Raw genomic sequence first — 17,485 nt, forward strand, 5'->3', positions numbered from 1 at the left:
GACCTGTTCCTACACCCAGCCTTTCTCACCATCCTAGCTCCCCGAGCTACTTCTACGGACGGGGAGACTATTGTAATCATTCCGGGTATTTCCTCGGCCTGGATTCATGAGTTTCGCCCTCCTTTGATTTTTAACAGCCAAGTTGTTCACCATCAGGCTCCAGTTTTCCTACTGGGGTCCAACATCTCGGAGTCATATCCCTTTCTGTGATGGAGACAGCGAACTCTGGACTTGGCCAATGGAGTCAGAAAAGAGCCCCCTCCAGAACTCCCACCCTTAATTAAAGAGAGTCCCTCTGGTCGGGAAGGGGTTTCCCAGCTGCTGGGGCGGTGATCCCCGCCGGCGCCGAGCGGAGCACAGCCGAGGGAGGCGCGGGGAGCGTCGCCCACGACTGCCCGGCTGAGCGCGCGGGGCGGGGCTGCGCTTGGCCACAGGAGGCATCCATCTTCCCGGACCAGCCCGGCGTTTCCTCACCGAGCGGGGCGGGGGCGGGGGCGGAGAAGGGCCCGGGCCACAGCGCCGTCCCCTGCAGCGAGGCCTGCCCCACCTCGCCGAGTCCCGCGCAGCCCGCTCGGCCGCCGCCGCCGCCCGCATCTCGCTGACTGGGCACAGGGAGCCGCGGGCCGTGGGCGCGCCGGCAACTTTGCGGCCGCTGGGGGCGCGGCTCCTCCTGGTGCGAGTGCGAGTGTGCGTGTCACCGAAGGCCTCCTGGGGGCAGCAGCGGAAAGGGGGACGAAGAGAAAGGTAGCCTCGGCGTCCGGTGGCCGAGGAGGCAGAGGCCCCTCGCAGAGCCGGCTCTGGAGACCTAAACTCCAGCGGGGCTGCGCCCAGGACGCTTTCGAACGGCGCAGCAGCCGCCCTCCCGTCGGCAGCGGGACTAGCTTCAGGGCTGCGATCCCTTCTGCCTGCCCCGGGGGCAGCAGCAGCGTTTGCAGACGGAAGAGTGGCGGCCGCGGCAGCAGCATCCCAAGCCGGGCGGGACCACTGAGCGTCGGGGCCGGCGACTGGAGCAGGAAGGGAGGGTCGCGGCGCCCGCCCTCCACCGCTGGCCTTGCCCGGAGCGCCGGGTGCGGGTTTCTAACAATGGTGCGAAGCGCCGGCGCGAATCCCGCGTCCGCCCAGCGGTCGTAGAGGAAGTGGCCCCGCGCCGGGAGGGGTGGGCAGGGAGACGCCCCCCGCCGCTCGCTCGCTGGAGTTTGCCTGCGCGCCGGGCCTCTTCGGCCCCGAGCCCCGGCTCCCCTCCGGGTCACCGACGGCAGCTCGATCCAGAGAGTATGGTGCCAGCGCCCGGGTTAATCTAGTCCCCTGCTCGCACCTTTTTTCCTTCTCTCCCTCCTCCTTTACCTCCTGTCGGTGCCGCCTCTGGGTTCCCTGCGTGTGGGAGTACAACTCTGCCTCTCCAAGGAGACTGGTTTGTGACCACCTAACCTAACTTGCCCATTGAAAGCAAACCCAGAACAGCTGGATAATGTCCACTCCGAGCAGATTCAAAAAGGACAAAGAGATCATAGCCGAGTATGAAAGTCAAGTCAAAGGTAAGGATGGGAGCGGCCGCCCTGCTCCTTTTGTGTGCTTTCTTGTCATTGTGCTCGGGGAGTTGCGTTGCTAACTTGAGATCTGCGTTGGAGGAAGGTTGCGAGGGACAGTTCGGGCGCCCGGCTGAGCCACCTGGGGCTTCGTACAAGCCAATTCCAGTTCCAGCCCTGGTCCCATCAAACCCACAGGGAGCTGGAAACCCGCTGGCTCTCCCTGGCTACCAGCGCACCTCCGAAAGGCAGAGAACTGGCTTTAACTTAACCCCCTTCAGCTGGGCAACTTCCATGGGCGGCAGGCAGCAGCAGTGGTTCCTGCCCAGTTATCATCCTCGTCTTCATCCTTAGTATTCTTTTAAAATAATACCATTGTCACAATGCGATTTTTTAAGGAGTCATATTTCTGAAGTCTGAACACCGTGTGATCTAGAGCTTGATTGAGTGCAGGCAGTTTTGACATTTACACTGTTCACTCTTAAATTATTAGGGCGAGGCCCCGTTTTATAAAACAGCTCCCTAGAAGCCTGGCAGTTAAACCAAGGAGGGACTAGTGGAATCTGACTCTTCCTTTATAATGGGCCGGAATTTAGTACCATCTTTCACAGTGACACCGGAGTGTTGCTTTATCATTTGCTGGAAGCCATTGCATGTAAAATGAAGGTTTGAATATTTAAATAGTAGTTTCAGTCCATTTACATTGTCAACTAATGAAGGAACCTAATTAAGATTGTTTTTGCTTAACGTGTTTTGTGGTTTAAAAAATATTTTTTTCTCTCCAGTACAAGTATTTTGTGTTGCTGTTGAAGTGTTTCATAAACATATTTTTATTCTTTTTTTTTTTCTCCTCTTTTGTGGTTTCTCACCTGGTAGCTTTCTCTATTGAGACAATGGATGGAATGTTGTGGTGGCTACTGTTCTTTGGACTATTCAATGCAAAGTTCATTAAAATTGCTATGTAGACACCTGTGTTTGTACAGATACAGGCTTATGAAAGGGCTATGAGAAAGGCATTCCTGTACTTGCCTTGGGAAAGGCAGGAGCAGCCTGGGTGTTCTTTTGTGTGGTCAAGTTGTGAAAATGCCTGGAGTCCTGTGAGAGGACCTGGTGGGGGAACTCGGTCACCTGAGTGTGAATCTGGGCCAACTCATCGTGTTGCTGGGCAAACAGTGTGCAAGCCCAGGGACTCATGTTTCCTTTATGCTGGTCCCCATAATGGAGTTAGGCTAAACATGGCTCAGAAAGATTTTTATCTGCTTGTAATTAAGATAATTTATACGTATAGGAACTGCTTCCATTGACATGGAAGTTTTATTACTAGAGAAGTAATTATTTCCGTAGAGACAGGTAAACTTTCTAATGAGCATAACCTTTCTTTTCTTAATGAGTTCAACACATTCTAAGGCAGAACTCTTGTTCATAATCACCATTCCTCTGTGCAGTTTTTCCACGTGGCTCTTTGTGGCAGGTCTTCCACTGGTGGCAGCCTGGCTTTCCTGCTGCCTGGAGCACTGGCTGGCTGATGTACTTCCTAGTATTGGTTTAGTTATTTCTGCTCTCAGGTCGTTTGTCCATGATCAAGTCCTTATCTGAAAAATATTCTTATGATTCATTTCTCTCAGTATAAATTCTAGAGTTACACGGTTACTTACATGCTTGAGAGTACAGACCCTCTACATTGATTAAAAGTCAGTCACATGGGGTGTGTTGCAATGTTTAAAATGCGTATATCAAATTCAATCCAAGGAAAAATTATGAACATGGTGAAGATTGTTTTTGGAACAAATTCTGTCCCATAGAAAGTGATCTCTCTATTCTCTTCAACCCTCCGCGCTTACACACACCCTGTGGTCTTCAGGCTGCTTTATGACTCTTTACTACACTTGACCTGCCCTCTCGTCAGGGCCTGTGTCCAGACTTTTAATTACCTCTCCTGCAGTTCTCACACATCCTGTGTCCAGCCCAGATCATTATATCCATATGGAAATATGGGAAATTGGATCTTACACACATTTAATGGCACAAATTCACCTGTGCTTGTGGGCAAAATCAAGAAGAGAGTGGGAGAGAAATGTCGCTTAAGTAGTGCCTGAGGCCAGCTGTTCTATGTGGCGTGACTACTCACTTACTATTCCTTAGTAAGGATAGCATGAGAGTCAGGACTCTGGTTTTGTTTCATTTCCTGAGTCCCTCTTTAAGGCTGAGTGTCTTACCTCAGCAGAGTGCTAGTCCAGTGTTTAAACACATGTGTTTTTAGAACAACCAACTCTTTTAATTATAGCCAACTAGTTCATCTGATGATAAGCAAAAGAAACGTGGCCTCTTCTATTGCTGAAGGGAAACCTGGCTGTATTGGCCTCATTAGGAGAAGATACGTGTCTGTCCCAGTGAATGAAGCCACAGATATTGGACTCGTTGGGTGACTTGGATGTAAGGGTGATTTCAAGAGTCGTTTTTGATCATGTGGGTGTGTGTGTTTTACCTTCTGACTTAGAACAGAGTATTGCCCTTTCTTATTCTCTTCCATTTCCCTAAACCAGTTGCATTTATTTCAGAATTTCTGAGATAATGGTTTGATCTAAAGGAATGACTCCAGATGTGGGATTTTGCCTCTGTGGCTGCCTTTACATGTTTTGGGAACAGACTTCATGGAGCTGGTCTCAACTGTGAAAAGAACGTTCCTAAGTGCTACTATGTCATTTTATGTGTAAGACCATAAATGTATCCAGTTAGATGTATCATATTGGGCAAGTCACTTAGCTTTTCTCTGAGTTTTGGTTTGCTTGCCAGTAAGATAAGGAGTTTGGATTCTCTCAATCCTAAATTCTTTGAGTCTAATTGAAGATGTTGTGTCAGTCATATTAATCACCTAGTAAAATTTTCAAGCTTTTTTGCATTTTTTCTTGGCTGCCTTGTTTTGGAAGAATCATCTTTGCTTTCACTTTTTTTCATAATGAATTCACAAACACTATCATGTTTCCCCGAAAGTAAGACCTAGCCAGACCATCAGCTCTAATGCGTCTTTTGGAGCAAAAATTAATATAAGACCTGGTATTATATTATATTATATTATATTTATTATATTATATTATATTATATTATATTATATTATATTATACCTGGTCGTATATAAGACCCGATCTTATATTAAGACCGGGTCTTATATTATTAATTTTTGCTCCAAAAGACGCATTAGAGCTGATGGTCCGGCTAGGTCTTACTTTCGGGGAAGCACGGTATGTATTATTTGAGTTCTAAGGGAATTAAAATGTAATCCAATAGAGGATACTTAAAAATAATAAAACCCATGTTCTGAAAAGGATAGTACAGAATTGCAAGAGGGAGGAGAATTAGAAATTACACCAGTACTTAAGAATAGGTAGGTTTAAATCAAGGACAAAGGACTGGGAGCAATAATTTAAAAGGAGTGTGTTAGCTAGTAAGAAAACTGACCATTTTATGCATGTTGGTCAACTTCCCAAAGATTTAGAATCCAGAGAAATTGATTTCTTGTTTGTGTCGGCCCTTAAAAAGCAAGCTTGTGTGGAAAATGTGTGAAACGCAAACTGTTTGACTAGGCCACTTGTTAGCAAAAAGCTTAGCAATGAAAAAGATCGTTAACAAGTGGCTAACAGAAGATTTGGGGGTTATCTGTGGGTTTTAGTGATCTATGTAAATTTTAGATTTCGCAGCAAAAAGACTGTAGAGCACATATAAAAAATACTGGTTAATATATGGGAACCAAAAGTATCGAAAGATAACATTTTGTGACGTGGGCCGCATAGACGGGACACTGCGTGCTTCTAATAACGCATGTTGTTAGTTGCCGAGAGTTGACAGCTATTATTTGCAATATTATCCTAGGGATTATCTCATACTCATCTCCATGCCATATGTACAGGAAGTGCCAAGAAAATCTGTTGTTCTTTGACCACTCTGCGGCCTGAACTACAAAGAATACATTTTTGTAGCAGATGGAACATGAGGAAATGCCAGTTCAGTTTGGTATGATCCCATGTCATGCAATAGGTTTTAGTAGGGAAGTTAAAAGTGTTACTGTCATTAATATGGAACCTGTGTCTATATCTAATGTTCTGTCATCTAAAGTGGAGTAGAAAACAGCAACAGTTTAAATTATGAATTAAAATTTTACAGCTGGGAGGGACTCAGACACTTCCTGTCCAACTCACTCATTCACATGAAGCAAGGAGTCGTAATGACAGTTACACAGTTAAGTACCAGGGGCTAGAACTCAGGGCCTCTGCTTTTTAGTAGCAGTCGTCTACTTTTAGATTCCTCACAGAGCACAGTAGAGATACAGCATTTAACCTATTTAGACTTTATATTTATTAAAGGAGTCTTAATTGGACTTAAGGGAGAATAGCAACTCTGGTCTGTTAGCAGGAGGAGTTAATTAAATTGGTGAACTGCATCTAAGTTGTTTTTTTATCAAGATCGTTTCAAGAAACCAGGATGCCCAGGCAGCAGCTTCACATCAAGAAAAACAGTAGTGAATATGTACAAATGCAACTTGCTGGATATTTTGCTCAAGGTCATTGTAGCAATTGCAGTAAACCCTCTCAAGTTGCCCAGAAAACCTGCTTAGTTTCATGGAGTTCAAAAAATATTAAGGGGGGGTGGCCGGTTAGCTCAGTTGGTTAGAGCCCCAGGCTCTTAACAACAAGGTTGCCAGTTCGATCTCTGCATGGGCCACTGTGAGCTGCACCCTCCACAACTAGATTGAAACAACTGCTTGACTTGGAGCTGATGGGTCCTGGAGAAATGCACTTAAAAATAAATAATGGTTTAAAAATGCATATTAAGGAATAATTCTGGAGAAATTTTTAAGCAAAAGCATGTCTTGAAACACTGAGTGTTGGAGTCTACGGAGGATGGTAAACCTCAGCTCTGACAATCTGTGCTGTGTTGTCCAGTTTGGCAACCAAACTGGTTCCGGTCTGATCCAGTTTCTGGATTGACCACACCCTTATTTCATACATGCTACTACCTCTTTTCACTTCAATTCAGACAGCTAAGAATTAGGATAAAGAAAAGAGTAAAGTGTATGTCTATCACTCAAGTCTAGTTTTAGTAGTTGCAGAGGTTGGGATTAGCAACAGTTACGTGAAGAGATGTTTTAGTTATGTAAGGTATTTTTATTTGTTGGTCCTGAGTTTCTGTCTTGTTTATTGACAGTATGTGCTCTCCTGTTGATATCTCAGGATGGGAAGAAATGGAATGTAGTGTTTTCAAAGCAGAAACTTTGGTGTTAGCCATCCAGCCCTGTCACTAATTAGATGTGTGACCTCTAAGAGTCAGTTTATTCATTTGTTAATTGGGAATAAAATAGTATTTACCTCCTTGTCTTTGTGAGGCTTCAGTGACGTGATTTGTGGAAAATATGTACCACACGCTTGGCATTCAATAAATAGTCAGTAAAAATTAGTAATCGTTATGTTTAATTTTGGTTTTCTTTGCGTCTTTGCTTCTTGTTACATTCTGACTTAGATAACCTTTTTGAAATTCAAATATGTAATCTCCAATCTGCTACCAAAATAGATCCCAAAGTGGGCGAATCTTGAATTACCCTGATAAAGTGCCATGTGTTAGGTTGGTGCAAAAGTAATTGCAGTTTAAAAGGTTGAGAATAATTGCAAAAACCGCAGTTGCTTGTGCACCCACCTAATACTTATAGAATGGATTGCATTTCATAGTGGAAGTAAAAAGGTAAATATAATACGCAAACCAGACAGCTTCTCAGCTCCTTAGAAGGTAGATTTTATATTGTGTTATTTTTTTATCTAAGTATAAGTAACAAAGCCTCAAAGCACATTTCCTATGCTTGGGTTACCATGTGTTTGCTTACAACTTTTGTTTTGAATTTTCTATACCTTTGTTCAGTGAAGCTATATGGAAAATGAAAACTGAAGTCCAGTCAGTGGATTTTATTTACCTGCGGTGAAAAGGATTCTTACAACATCAAATAAAGTCGCTGACTTAATTTTATAGTCTTGAGAAAAAGATTTTCTTTTAAAATCAATACAGAAATGAAAATTTCACTTATAACTGCTAATTTGCTTCTGCATCATTAGGAAGCACTTTGATTTTTCCCCCCAGCTTTATTGAGATATAATTGACATACAACAGATAGCATCTTGCTATTAAAAATTATTATTTGTGTATCTCCCACACCTCCTGATGCAGTGCTTCATTAAACATTTAAATGAATAGAGTAATAATTTTGGATTCTTATTCCTTTATGGTATTAATCAATAAATTTGAAGCTGTAAAAGCAAATTAAAAGTTTATTTAGGGACTTAAAGGATTTTAATCCAAGAAACGCAGATTCAGGTAGAACTTAAACTGCTCTCTGAAGAGAACAAGGAAAGGCACAGTTCACAAAGGCAAAAAACCACAAAATGTAATTCATGCCAATGAAGGATTGCTGATTTAGGTTAACAGGGATTGGTTAGTTCCAATATGCAAATGAAGGGGGTGAAAACTACAAGGAAGAAAGTCCACATATGTCCATGTAGCAGTTGTTCCCGGATGTTTTTGGCTCCCGGATATTTACAGCTGGGCCTTGAGCTGAATTTAGCAGCAGGTTTAGCAACCTAATCGCAGCTCAGGGAACTGAGGCACACTTCCCTACTGGCCTCCTAACTACATAACTCTCTTAGCAATGCTCATTCCATTTTATTTTTTTCCATTACCAGTAGTATAAGTTAACATGGTGATCATTCAGAATTCTCTAGGGTGTCCAATAAAGTATTACCACAAAATTAAATTGAATTCAAGTGTGTAACTTCTTTTGGAAAGTTACAGAGTTTGAAACAATCTAAATGTCCCGTGGTGGGAAATGGTTAACTGAATTCCACAGGGGAATGGTTATTTAACTTGTGTACAGGGAATGTTATGCAGTCATTAACAATGGTTTTTGAAGCATATTTTATGGTATGGAGAAATATTTTATAGTCATTGGAAAGAAAAGAGATCATAAAAAGCATGTTTCTGACAAGGTAAATGGTTCTGACAAGGTAAATGGATGGATAACAGTGCCATGTACATGTGTGTCTGCCATACCTCGTGGTGTGATTTCAGCGGGAGAAAACCTGGTTGGACTAAAGTCTTAACATGGCACTTGACTAGTAAAAGAAAACATCACTCCCCCCAAGTCAGATGTTCTATGAAGCCAAAAGTTTACAGTAATCATTTAACAGCAGTATCTAACAGTTACTGAACGTTGACGGTGCCAGCAGTTACTGTTGTGACTGCTTTGAATGGGTGGCCTGAGCTTTATACGTACATACCCGGCTATAGTACATGGCAGGAGGAATTTCTGGTTATTTTTCCTGCTTAGTACAGGTTGTATTTCCTATATTTTTGAACAACTCTCTACCCGCCCCTTGGTAGGTTTCCTGGTTTAATGAAGGAATCTCATTTTGAGTTCCACCCTCCTTCAGGATGGGAGTGGGGCAAGGTAAATCCAAGCAAAATTTAGTTTCTGGAATGAACCTCTGATAATCAGATTTGTCCGCAGGACAGTTTGCACCTCAGTGATATACTTTGGTTTTTCCTTGCTTTGAGTTCAGCTAACAGTGGGTGTGTGTGTGTGTGTTTGCATGTGTTTGCTTTTGATATTTAAGTTTTTAATTCATCTGAAGTTTGTTTTTCATATTGTGAATTAGGGATATATTTTTAATTCTTTTCATATGGATGACCATTTTTTAGTTCCATTTGTTAACTAGTCCCTTCTTTAAAAAAGTCATGTACTAGCTACTTGTGTTTTGATCAAAACTTCATATATGCATGAGTTTACCGCTGGACTTTCTATTGTGTTTCATTGGTTAATTTATATATACTTGCACCAATACTACACTATCTTAATTACTATAGCTTTATAATAAGTCTTTATATCTGATAGGCCAAATCCTCCTTCCTTGTTCTTTTTCAGAAGTGTCTTGATGATCTTGGTCCTTTCTCTTCCAAATACATTTTAGTATCAGTTTTTCCTTCCACGGGAAACCCATTGACATTTTGATTGAAACTGAATGAAATTATAAATCAATTAGAAGAGAATTGGCATCTATATGATGTAGTTCTTCCTACCCATAAATGTGAGTATTTCTCCATCTATTTAGTTTTCTAAAATATCTTACAGTAAAATTTTATATTTCCTATGTTTTTTTGTTAGATTTATTTCATGATACATTATAATTTTTATTAGTTATGTTCATGAGAGTTGTTTTAAAATTGTGGGTTTTAAAAAAAATTTTATTGGGGAATATTGGGGAACAGTGTGTTTTTCCAGGGCCGATCAGCTCCAAGTCGTTGTCCTTCAGTCTTCAATCTAGTTGTGGAGGGCGCAGCTCAGCTCCAACTCCAGTCGCTGTTTTCAATCTTTAGTTGTGGGGGCGCAGCCCACCATCCCATGTAGAAATTGAACCAGCAACCTTGTTGAGAGTTCAGGCTGTACCAACTGAGCCATTTGGCCGCCCCTTAAAATTGTTTTTTAATTGTTTCTATTATACAGAAATGCAGTTTACTTTGCATATCCATCTTATATCAACACTTTGCTTTATGATTTCTAATAATTTTTATTTCTTATAAAACTTATTTGCAAATAAAAACAATATTATTTCTTCCTTTCCAAACTTTATGGCTTTAGTTTGTTTTTCTTGTATTTTTGCCGTAGGCAAAATTTTGAGTGCAAAGTTAATAAAAGTGGCGACATTGGAATTTTTTTCTCTTCTGGATTTAAAGGGAGTGCTCTTAAGCTCTTCTTCCCTTAAATGATTGTTTTCGATTTATTATAGATACTCTTAATCAGGTTAAGTAAAATCTCTTGTATTGCTTGTTTACTTGACATTTTGATCATTAGTAGGTGGTTGAATGTTATCTTCTTTTCTTTTTGCATCTATTGATAGTATTTTTCTTTAATCTGGTAACGTGATTAATAATATTTATAGCTTTCTTAATATTAAACCATCTTTGCATTCCAGAATTAAACCTGTCTTCATCATTGTATTTTATAATGTAAACAGTTGGATTCAGTTTGCCAACATTTAGTTGTTTTTGTCTCTAAATTCTTTAATGAAATAGGACTAAGGTTTTTCTTTTTGACTATGTGCTTGGGTTCATATCTGAGTTATACAGGCTTCATAGAATGCATTGGAGAGTATTACTTCTCTATCTATTTTGTGGAAGAGTTAGAATTTTGAAATATTTCTTTCCTGAAAGTTTGGTAGAACTATTTATCTGGCTTGAATTATTTTCTTTGTGTGAAGAACTTTTTAACAGCTAATCAACAGTTAATCATTTTATTAGTTATAGGATTTTTTCTTGCTATTTCTTCTTGTCAGTTTTGATAAGTTATATTTTCCCCAGAAATTTGTCCATTTTGTATGCTTTCAAATATATCGACATAATATTGATGATAGTATTCTTATTTTTTCAAAAAGTGGCTGATCTGTATAGAATTTAAAATCTTATTTTAAAATATTTATTTCTGCCTTCTCTGTTTCTTGCTGAATCTTAAAAGAAGTGTCTGTTTTTGTTGCCTTTTTCTTTTGATTTCTGCTTTTATCTTTATGACCATGTTTCTAATTTTCTTTGAGTTTATTCTGTTGTTTATGTTCTTATGTTGGATACATAGTGCATTCATTTTTATCCTTTTTGCTACTATAAGCATGGTTTCTTCTTTGTTCCATGAGGTATACAGGAGTATGCCTTTACATTTAATTTTCATTGCTTCCAAATTTACACGTTTTCTCATTTATTGACAAAATTGTTTATAGTATTCTTATATCTTTTTAATCTCTGTGGCATCTGCACTTATACCTCTTCTCTATTAATAACAATTGTTTGTGTTTTCTCCCTTTTTTTTTTTTACCTTGATTGACCTTGCCAGAGGTATGTTTATTAGTCTTTTCAAACAACTAGTTTTTTGCTTTCTTGATTTACTGTATCGTATATTTGTTTCCCATTTCATTAGTTTATCCTCCCTATTCTCTTCCTTTAACTTTTTTGTGAGCACTATTTTGCTGATCCTTTTTAAAGTTTGTATTTATTTTCCAAGTTCTTATTTTCCTTCTTTTCTAATATAAATAACAAAATTTCCTCTAAGTACTGCTGTACCTGCATTCTACAAACTTTTATATGTAGTGTTTTTATCTTTCCATTCTGTATATTTTCTAATTTCCATTGTGATTTTTCTGTGACTCATGAGCTGTTTAAAAGTGTGTTTTGTATTTTCCAGATACACAGTTAATTCAGTTATCTTTTTGTTACTGATTTCTGACTTAATTGCATGGTTATCATAGAATGTGGTCTGATTGTACTGATCTTTTGAAATTTTTTTTCTTGACAGCATTTTCTTTGACCATACTATTTAAAATTATAAGCCTCAACCTGTCCGGGCCCGCACCTCCCTTCCTCTACTTTATAACTCTCTATAGCACGTATTATCATTTGATCTCTTTTATACTGACTTCATCTTGTTTTGAGGCTTTTTAAATTTCTTAGGTGAAATCTGGTGATGTGATTACAATCATATTTTAAAAACATTTTACCCAGTGTTTTTATTTCAACCAGAAGGGTCATGCAGGAGTATCTATCTAAATTTACTATACTGTAGGAAATAGAAGTTTAATATTCTATTTGTGGGATGTTTTTTGAGCCCATATTACAGGTTTTTTTAATTGAGATATAATTTACATATAACATTATGTTAGTTTAATATATGTAAATATGAAATAATCATCACAATAAGTAATAATTAACATCCATTACCATACGAGTTACAAAATTTTTTTCTTGTGATGAGAATTTTCCCCCCCTTCTTCTGCCTCCCCCCCACACTCCGGTTCAAGCCATTGTTTCTCAGTCTAGTTGTGTAGGACACAGCTCCCTGGCCCATACTGGTGTTATGAGCCTTGTGCTCCCCCAGGCTGAGGCAGTCAGTGGTCAGTTGGCCGCTCACAGCAGCTCACGCCGGCCATTCACGCTGGCCACCGGCGGCTCATGGCAGCACACGGCAGCCCACGCGGACCTCTGGCTGCTCTTGGCAGCCCAGCTCCAGGCGGAGCTGTTGTTCACAATCTTAGCTGTAGAGAGCGCAGCTCACTGGCCCATGTGGGAATCGAACCAGCAACCTCAGTGTTAGGAGCACGGTGCTCTAACCACCTGAGCCACCAGGCCGGCCCGTGATGAGAAATTTTAAGACCTACTCTCTTAGGAACTTTCATACAATTATTTTTAATTTATCCAATACCAAGTTCTGTTTTAGCAAGAGAACCCTATAGTATATGTAGTTCAAGTTATGATGGGAAGAATAAATCTGTGTTTTTTCCTGAAGATAATTACAGGAATCTGGTCCTTGCCATCCAGAATGATGTTTACAATCTAGGGATCCATACACTGAGGCGGATACACATACAAGAGGGCAAATAATCGTACACTAACACTTTTAAATTGTTCCTATAAGTATGTGTCTGCACATGGAAAGATCCAGGATAAATGGCTTTTAGGACGAAAGTGTGTAGTGAGGATCAGTGAAAGGCTCCCATACGGGCAGAGCATGAAGACATCCACACACATCTCAATAATCTGAGGTGCCATTGGGAAATCGGGAGTCTTGCTAATCATCCAGAGTCTGGTCTTCCATTGTTGCGGTTTGCAGGTGACAACTTTTCCTTTCCATGGGGAGCTGCTTCTACCATTTTTATCCATTAGAGTTCTACTCTAAAGCTGCCTGCAGAGACCTGTAATTCAGGGCCTCATTAAAGGAAGAGATAGCAAGCACCCTCCAGCCTTCTTGGCATCACAGGACAATAGCTGACCTGGCATAAAAGAGCATTTACAAAGGTCCCAGCAGTTCTCAAAGTGTTTGATGTCCCAGTTCTGGCCTGCCTGTCATTTCTAACTCCCTTCTCAGTTGGGCTGTGGAAGACCTCTGGGCTTCAGCCCTTTGCTTTTATTATTCTGAGGGTGCAGCTTACAAACAGCTCCAAGACCGCCAGCAATTAAGACAGGACAATAGGTGTCTGCTTATCTTAAGTCAGACAATTTTCCCTTCTGAGGAAGTTCAAGTTTTAGTCTGGCTGTGAAATTAGCATGTTTGAAAACTGGCATTAAGTCTCTCCAAACATTATTTACCAAGGAAAGAGAGTAGGAAGAGAAGTCAGTCTGCTCATCTTGCTTACCATGTGTCATGGCTGTGTGGCATATTTTGACACAGAAGTTCTCTTGTGAGGGTCAGTGATGGCTTTTCCTGTGTTCACATTGATTGTCCGTGGTTTGAGTCCAGTTCAGTCACCTTATCCCCAAGCACCATGAGAAAGTTGGAACTCAGAGCTGCAGAACCCAGGGCTGCCTGTCCTCAGAGGAGCGGGAGATAGAGAGGTACTGTGTTCCCCCGAAAATAAGACCTAACCGGAAAATAAGCCCTAGCATGATTTTTCAAGAGGACGCCCCTGAACATAAGCCCTGATGCGTCTTTTGGAGCAAACTTTAATAGGAGTCCTGGTCTTATTTTCAGGGAAACAGAGTAGGTAAAAGAAGCACCTTCTTAGAAGGCACTGGTTGAGCAGCACCAGAAAGGCCAGGACAGTTTTCTGTGGCTCACCCTTTGGTTCAACTAATTTGCTCTTGTTTCTTCTCTATGTCCAGTTTTCACCTTTCTTTTCATCATTACAGACAATAGACCCATGTCTTGCTATAACATGGCACAGAAAGGTGGTAAATTTTGAGAATTTAGCAAAGAGAATTTGTTAGCTGTTGTGTTCCTTAGAAAAGAGTTTTCTGAGTACAACACCCCCTGTTCTGTAGTTTCGCTTTCTGCAGCTGCAGTGACTTGTGGTCAACTGTGGTCCGAACATGTTAAGTAGAAAATTACCAAGGTAAACACTTAATGAGTTTTTAATTCTGTGCCCTTCTGAGTGGGGTACTGAAACCTTGCTCTGTCCTGCTTTCTCCTGCCCAGGATGTGGCTTGTCCCTTTGTCCAGCGTCTCTACACTGTGAGTTACCTACCTGTTGGTTATTAATTCTTAGGTTATCAGTGCTTGTGTTTTGGTAGCCCTTATTTTACTTAATAATGGCTCCAAGAGCAAAGATATTGATGCTGGCAACTCGGATATGCCAAAAGGAAGCTATACGGTGCTTCCTTTAAGTGAAAAGGGATGTATGTATAGGGCAAAACATAATATATATAGGGTTTGATATTATCCATGGTTTCAGGCAGGCATCTACTGGGAAACTATCGTGTTTCCCCCGAAAATAAGACCTAGCCGGACAATCAGCTCTAATGCGTCTTTTGGAGCAAAACTTAATATAAGACCCAGTCTTATTTTACTATAATATAAGACCCAGTCTTATATAATATTATGTAAGACCTGGTATTATATTATATTAAATTATATTAAATTATATTATATTCCCAGTCTTATATAATCATAAAATAAGACCATGTCTTATATTAATTTTTGCTCCAAAAGACATATTAGAGCTGATTGTCTGGCCAGGTCTTATTTTGGGGGAAACACGGTACTGTATTACAAAAAGGGAAAGAGTTAATGAATGCTTTTTCAAACGGCTGCTCCATTTTTAATTGAACTTCTATTGCAATTACTTAAAAAATTTTATGGGAACTCTCAAATGTATTACCAAAAGTCTATATTTGAAAGATTTCCAAACTGTATTTTTCTAGTTTCGAAGTTTTAATTATACACATTTTCCTACGTTCTCGAAATAAATACCTAATCTACAAATAAATCTCTCTTGTTTGAAGCTGGGAAATCTACTTCCTACAGTTTAGTTAGCATTGTAGTTTCTCTTCTGCCAGGCATCTCATTTCCTCCAGTAGTCTTGGAATTAAATTGTGAAACAGTATAATGAAATTAATGAAATAATTTAATCAGATTGCTGGGGTCTGAATCCTGGCTCAGCCACTCTGCAGCTGTTTAACTCTGGGCCACTTACTAACTCTCATCCTGCCTTACTTTCCTCGTCTGTGAAATGGAAATAATAATAGTACTTAATTGGGGCAGCAGGTTCGCTCAGTTGGTTAGAGTGTGGTTAGAGAGCTCTTAACAACAAGGTTGCCGGTTTGATCCCCACATGGGCCATTGTGAGCTGCGCCCTCCACAACTAGTCTGAAACAACTACTTGACATGGAGCTGATGGGTCCTGGAAAAACACACTTCAATAAGAATAAAAAAAAAAAGTACTTAACCAGAGCATTGTTGAGACAAGTATTGAACCAAAAAAACTGTCTGGCACACAGTAAGTACTCAAAAATATGTTAGTGGATTATCACTTTTATGAACTCTGGCTCTGAAAGCAATAATAATAAACTTGAGGTTACAAAAGACTTAGTAGCCAAGAGGAATCTAAGGAGGCATGAGAACTAAATGTAACGTGGGATCCTGGAACTGGAAAAGAACATTAGGGTGAAAACTAAGGAAATCTGAATAAAATATGGGCTTTCATTCTAAAAAACACTTAGTAAAAGTAGGAAAATACAATGCTTTCTATTTTAAAAAATCCCACTCATGTAACTTTTATATGGTTACAAAAAACTTGCTGGCTACAGTACAGAATTGGTAAGGCAAACTTGGAACTTCTCAAGCGGATTGGAGTGGCATCATTTCTATTGGTACTCATAATATTTGTATATTTATTTACTGAACAAATGTGGTCATTTGCAGAATAGTTACTATAGACTTTCTTTTTGCTCAACAATATATCATCTATGCCAGTGCTACTCAGAATTGGTTTGTAGACCAGTGCTGGTCAGCCAACTATTTATTACCAGTCCACGAGGAGATAAGGTAAATCATGGCACTGCTTCCTTTATCCAGAATGTCTTGCTACAAAAGAATGTCAGCTAAACTATACAGTTTAGTGATGCGATGTTGTAAGCCCTGGCAAAGCTCTTTATCTCATGGGGATTGGCAACAACCACTTCGTTGACCTTCATTTTGAGTATTGCTGGTCTGTACCGGTCCAGAGAACCATGTAGATATCTGCCTATCCCTTTAATAGCTATTACTATTACTTGTTCTTTGTTGATTTAGAGACAAGATTGTCCTTCAAATGGAATATTCACTCACCATTGTGACTTTCACCATTGGCCACATGTGTACTTTTGTTTTTAAACTATTTATTTTTTTTAATTAATTTTTTTCCTTTTTTTATTAAGGAGGGCGCAGCTCGCAGTGGCCTCTGCGGGGATCGAACCGGCCACCTTGGTGTTATGAGCACCACGCTCTAACCACCTGAGCTAACCGGCCACCCCCCACCCGTGTACTGTAATCTTCATCAGTTTCAGTAATTGGGCCTCCTTTAGAAAGGCAACACGGGGTAGAGGTTAATATTTTAGATAACTCTAATTCAAATTATGGTTCCTCTGGAACCTCAATTTTCTAATTTGAAAATAAGTATAATGATTGCATCTACTTTATAAGATTGTTGTGAGAATTAAATAAGATTATAACTGTCAGGAGTTTAGCACCACTCTTGGCAAGTAGTAAGTGCTCAATAAAAGTGAGTTGCTATAATAATAATAATAGCATTATTATTATTATTTACTACTACCTGAAGATATTGTCTTAATACAGTTTTTTTCTTAAATAATTTAAAACTGATCTCCAGAGAGATTAAAATTATTTAACAAGCTTATAAATCTTACAAAGCAAACACTAAAAATACGGATTTTAATGGTTCCTTAGAAAAGCAATGGGAGACATCTAGCCCACCACCAGAAATTATACTGGTCCCAATCTTAAAAGAATGGTGTTGGTTGGCTTCCTATGACGTTTGGCCTCAAAGAGGCACTTGGTTACAATTCTTGCATCATCATCATTGTTAGAGAACCTTGAAGGCTAATGAATTTTATTTTCTTTGTGTGTATGATTGCAGCTATAAATGCAAAGTGATTGCCGTTCCCCTGCAGTA

At 40.1% G+C, this 17,485-nt stretch overlaps 1 protein-coding gene across 2 annotated transcripts in view; it reads left to right on the forward strand.

Moving 5' to 3' along the window:
- The first annotated feature begins 363 nt into the window (after positions 1 to 363).
- SRGAP1 (SLIT-ROBO Rho GTPase activating protein 1) overlaps positions 364 to 17,485 on the forward strand; it is a 245,371-nt gene continuing 228,249 nt past the window's right edge. For both annotated transcript variants that reach the window (XM_019732456.3, XM_019732457.3), the window contains exon 1: positions 364 to 1,535. In XM_019732456.3, the coding sequence (XP_019588015.1) occupies positions 1,469 to 1,535 (67 nt within the window). In that variant the 5' untranslated portion in view covers positions 364 to 1,468. The remainder of the gene's footprint in view (positions 1,536 to 17,485) is intronic.

Source organism: Rhinolophus sinicus, chromosome 1 (assembly GCF_057876585.1).
Source record: "Rhinolophus sinicus isolate RSI-liver-muscle chromosome 1, RSI-T2T, whole genome shotgun sequence".
Lineage (NCBI taxonomy): Eukaryota > Metazoa > Chordata > Mammalia > Chiroptera > Rhinolophidae > Rhinolophus > Rhinolophus sinicus.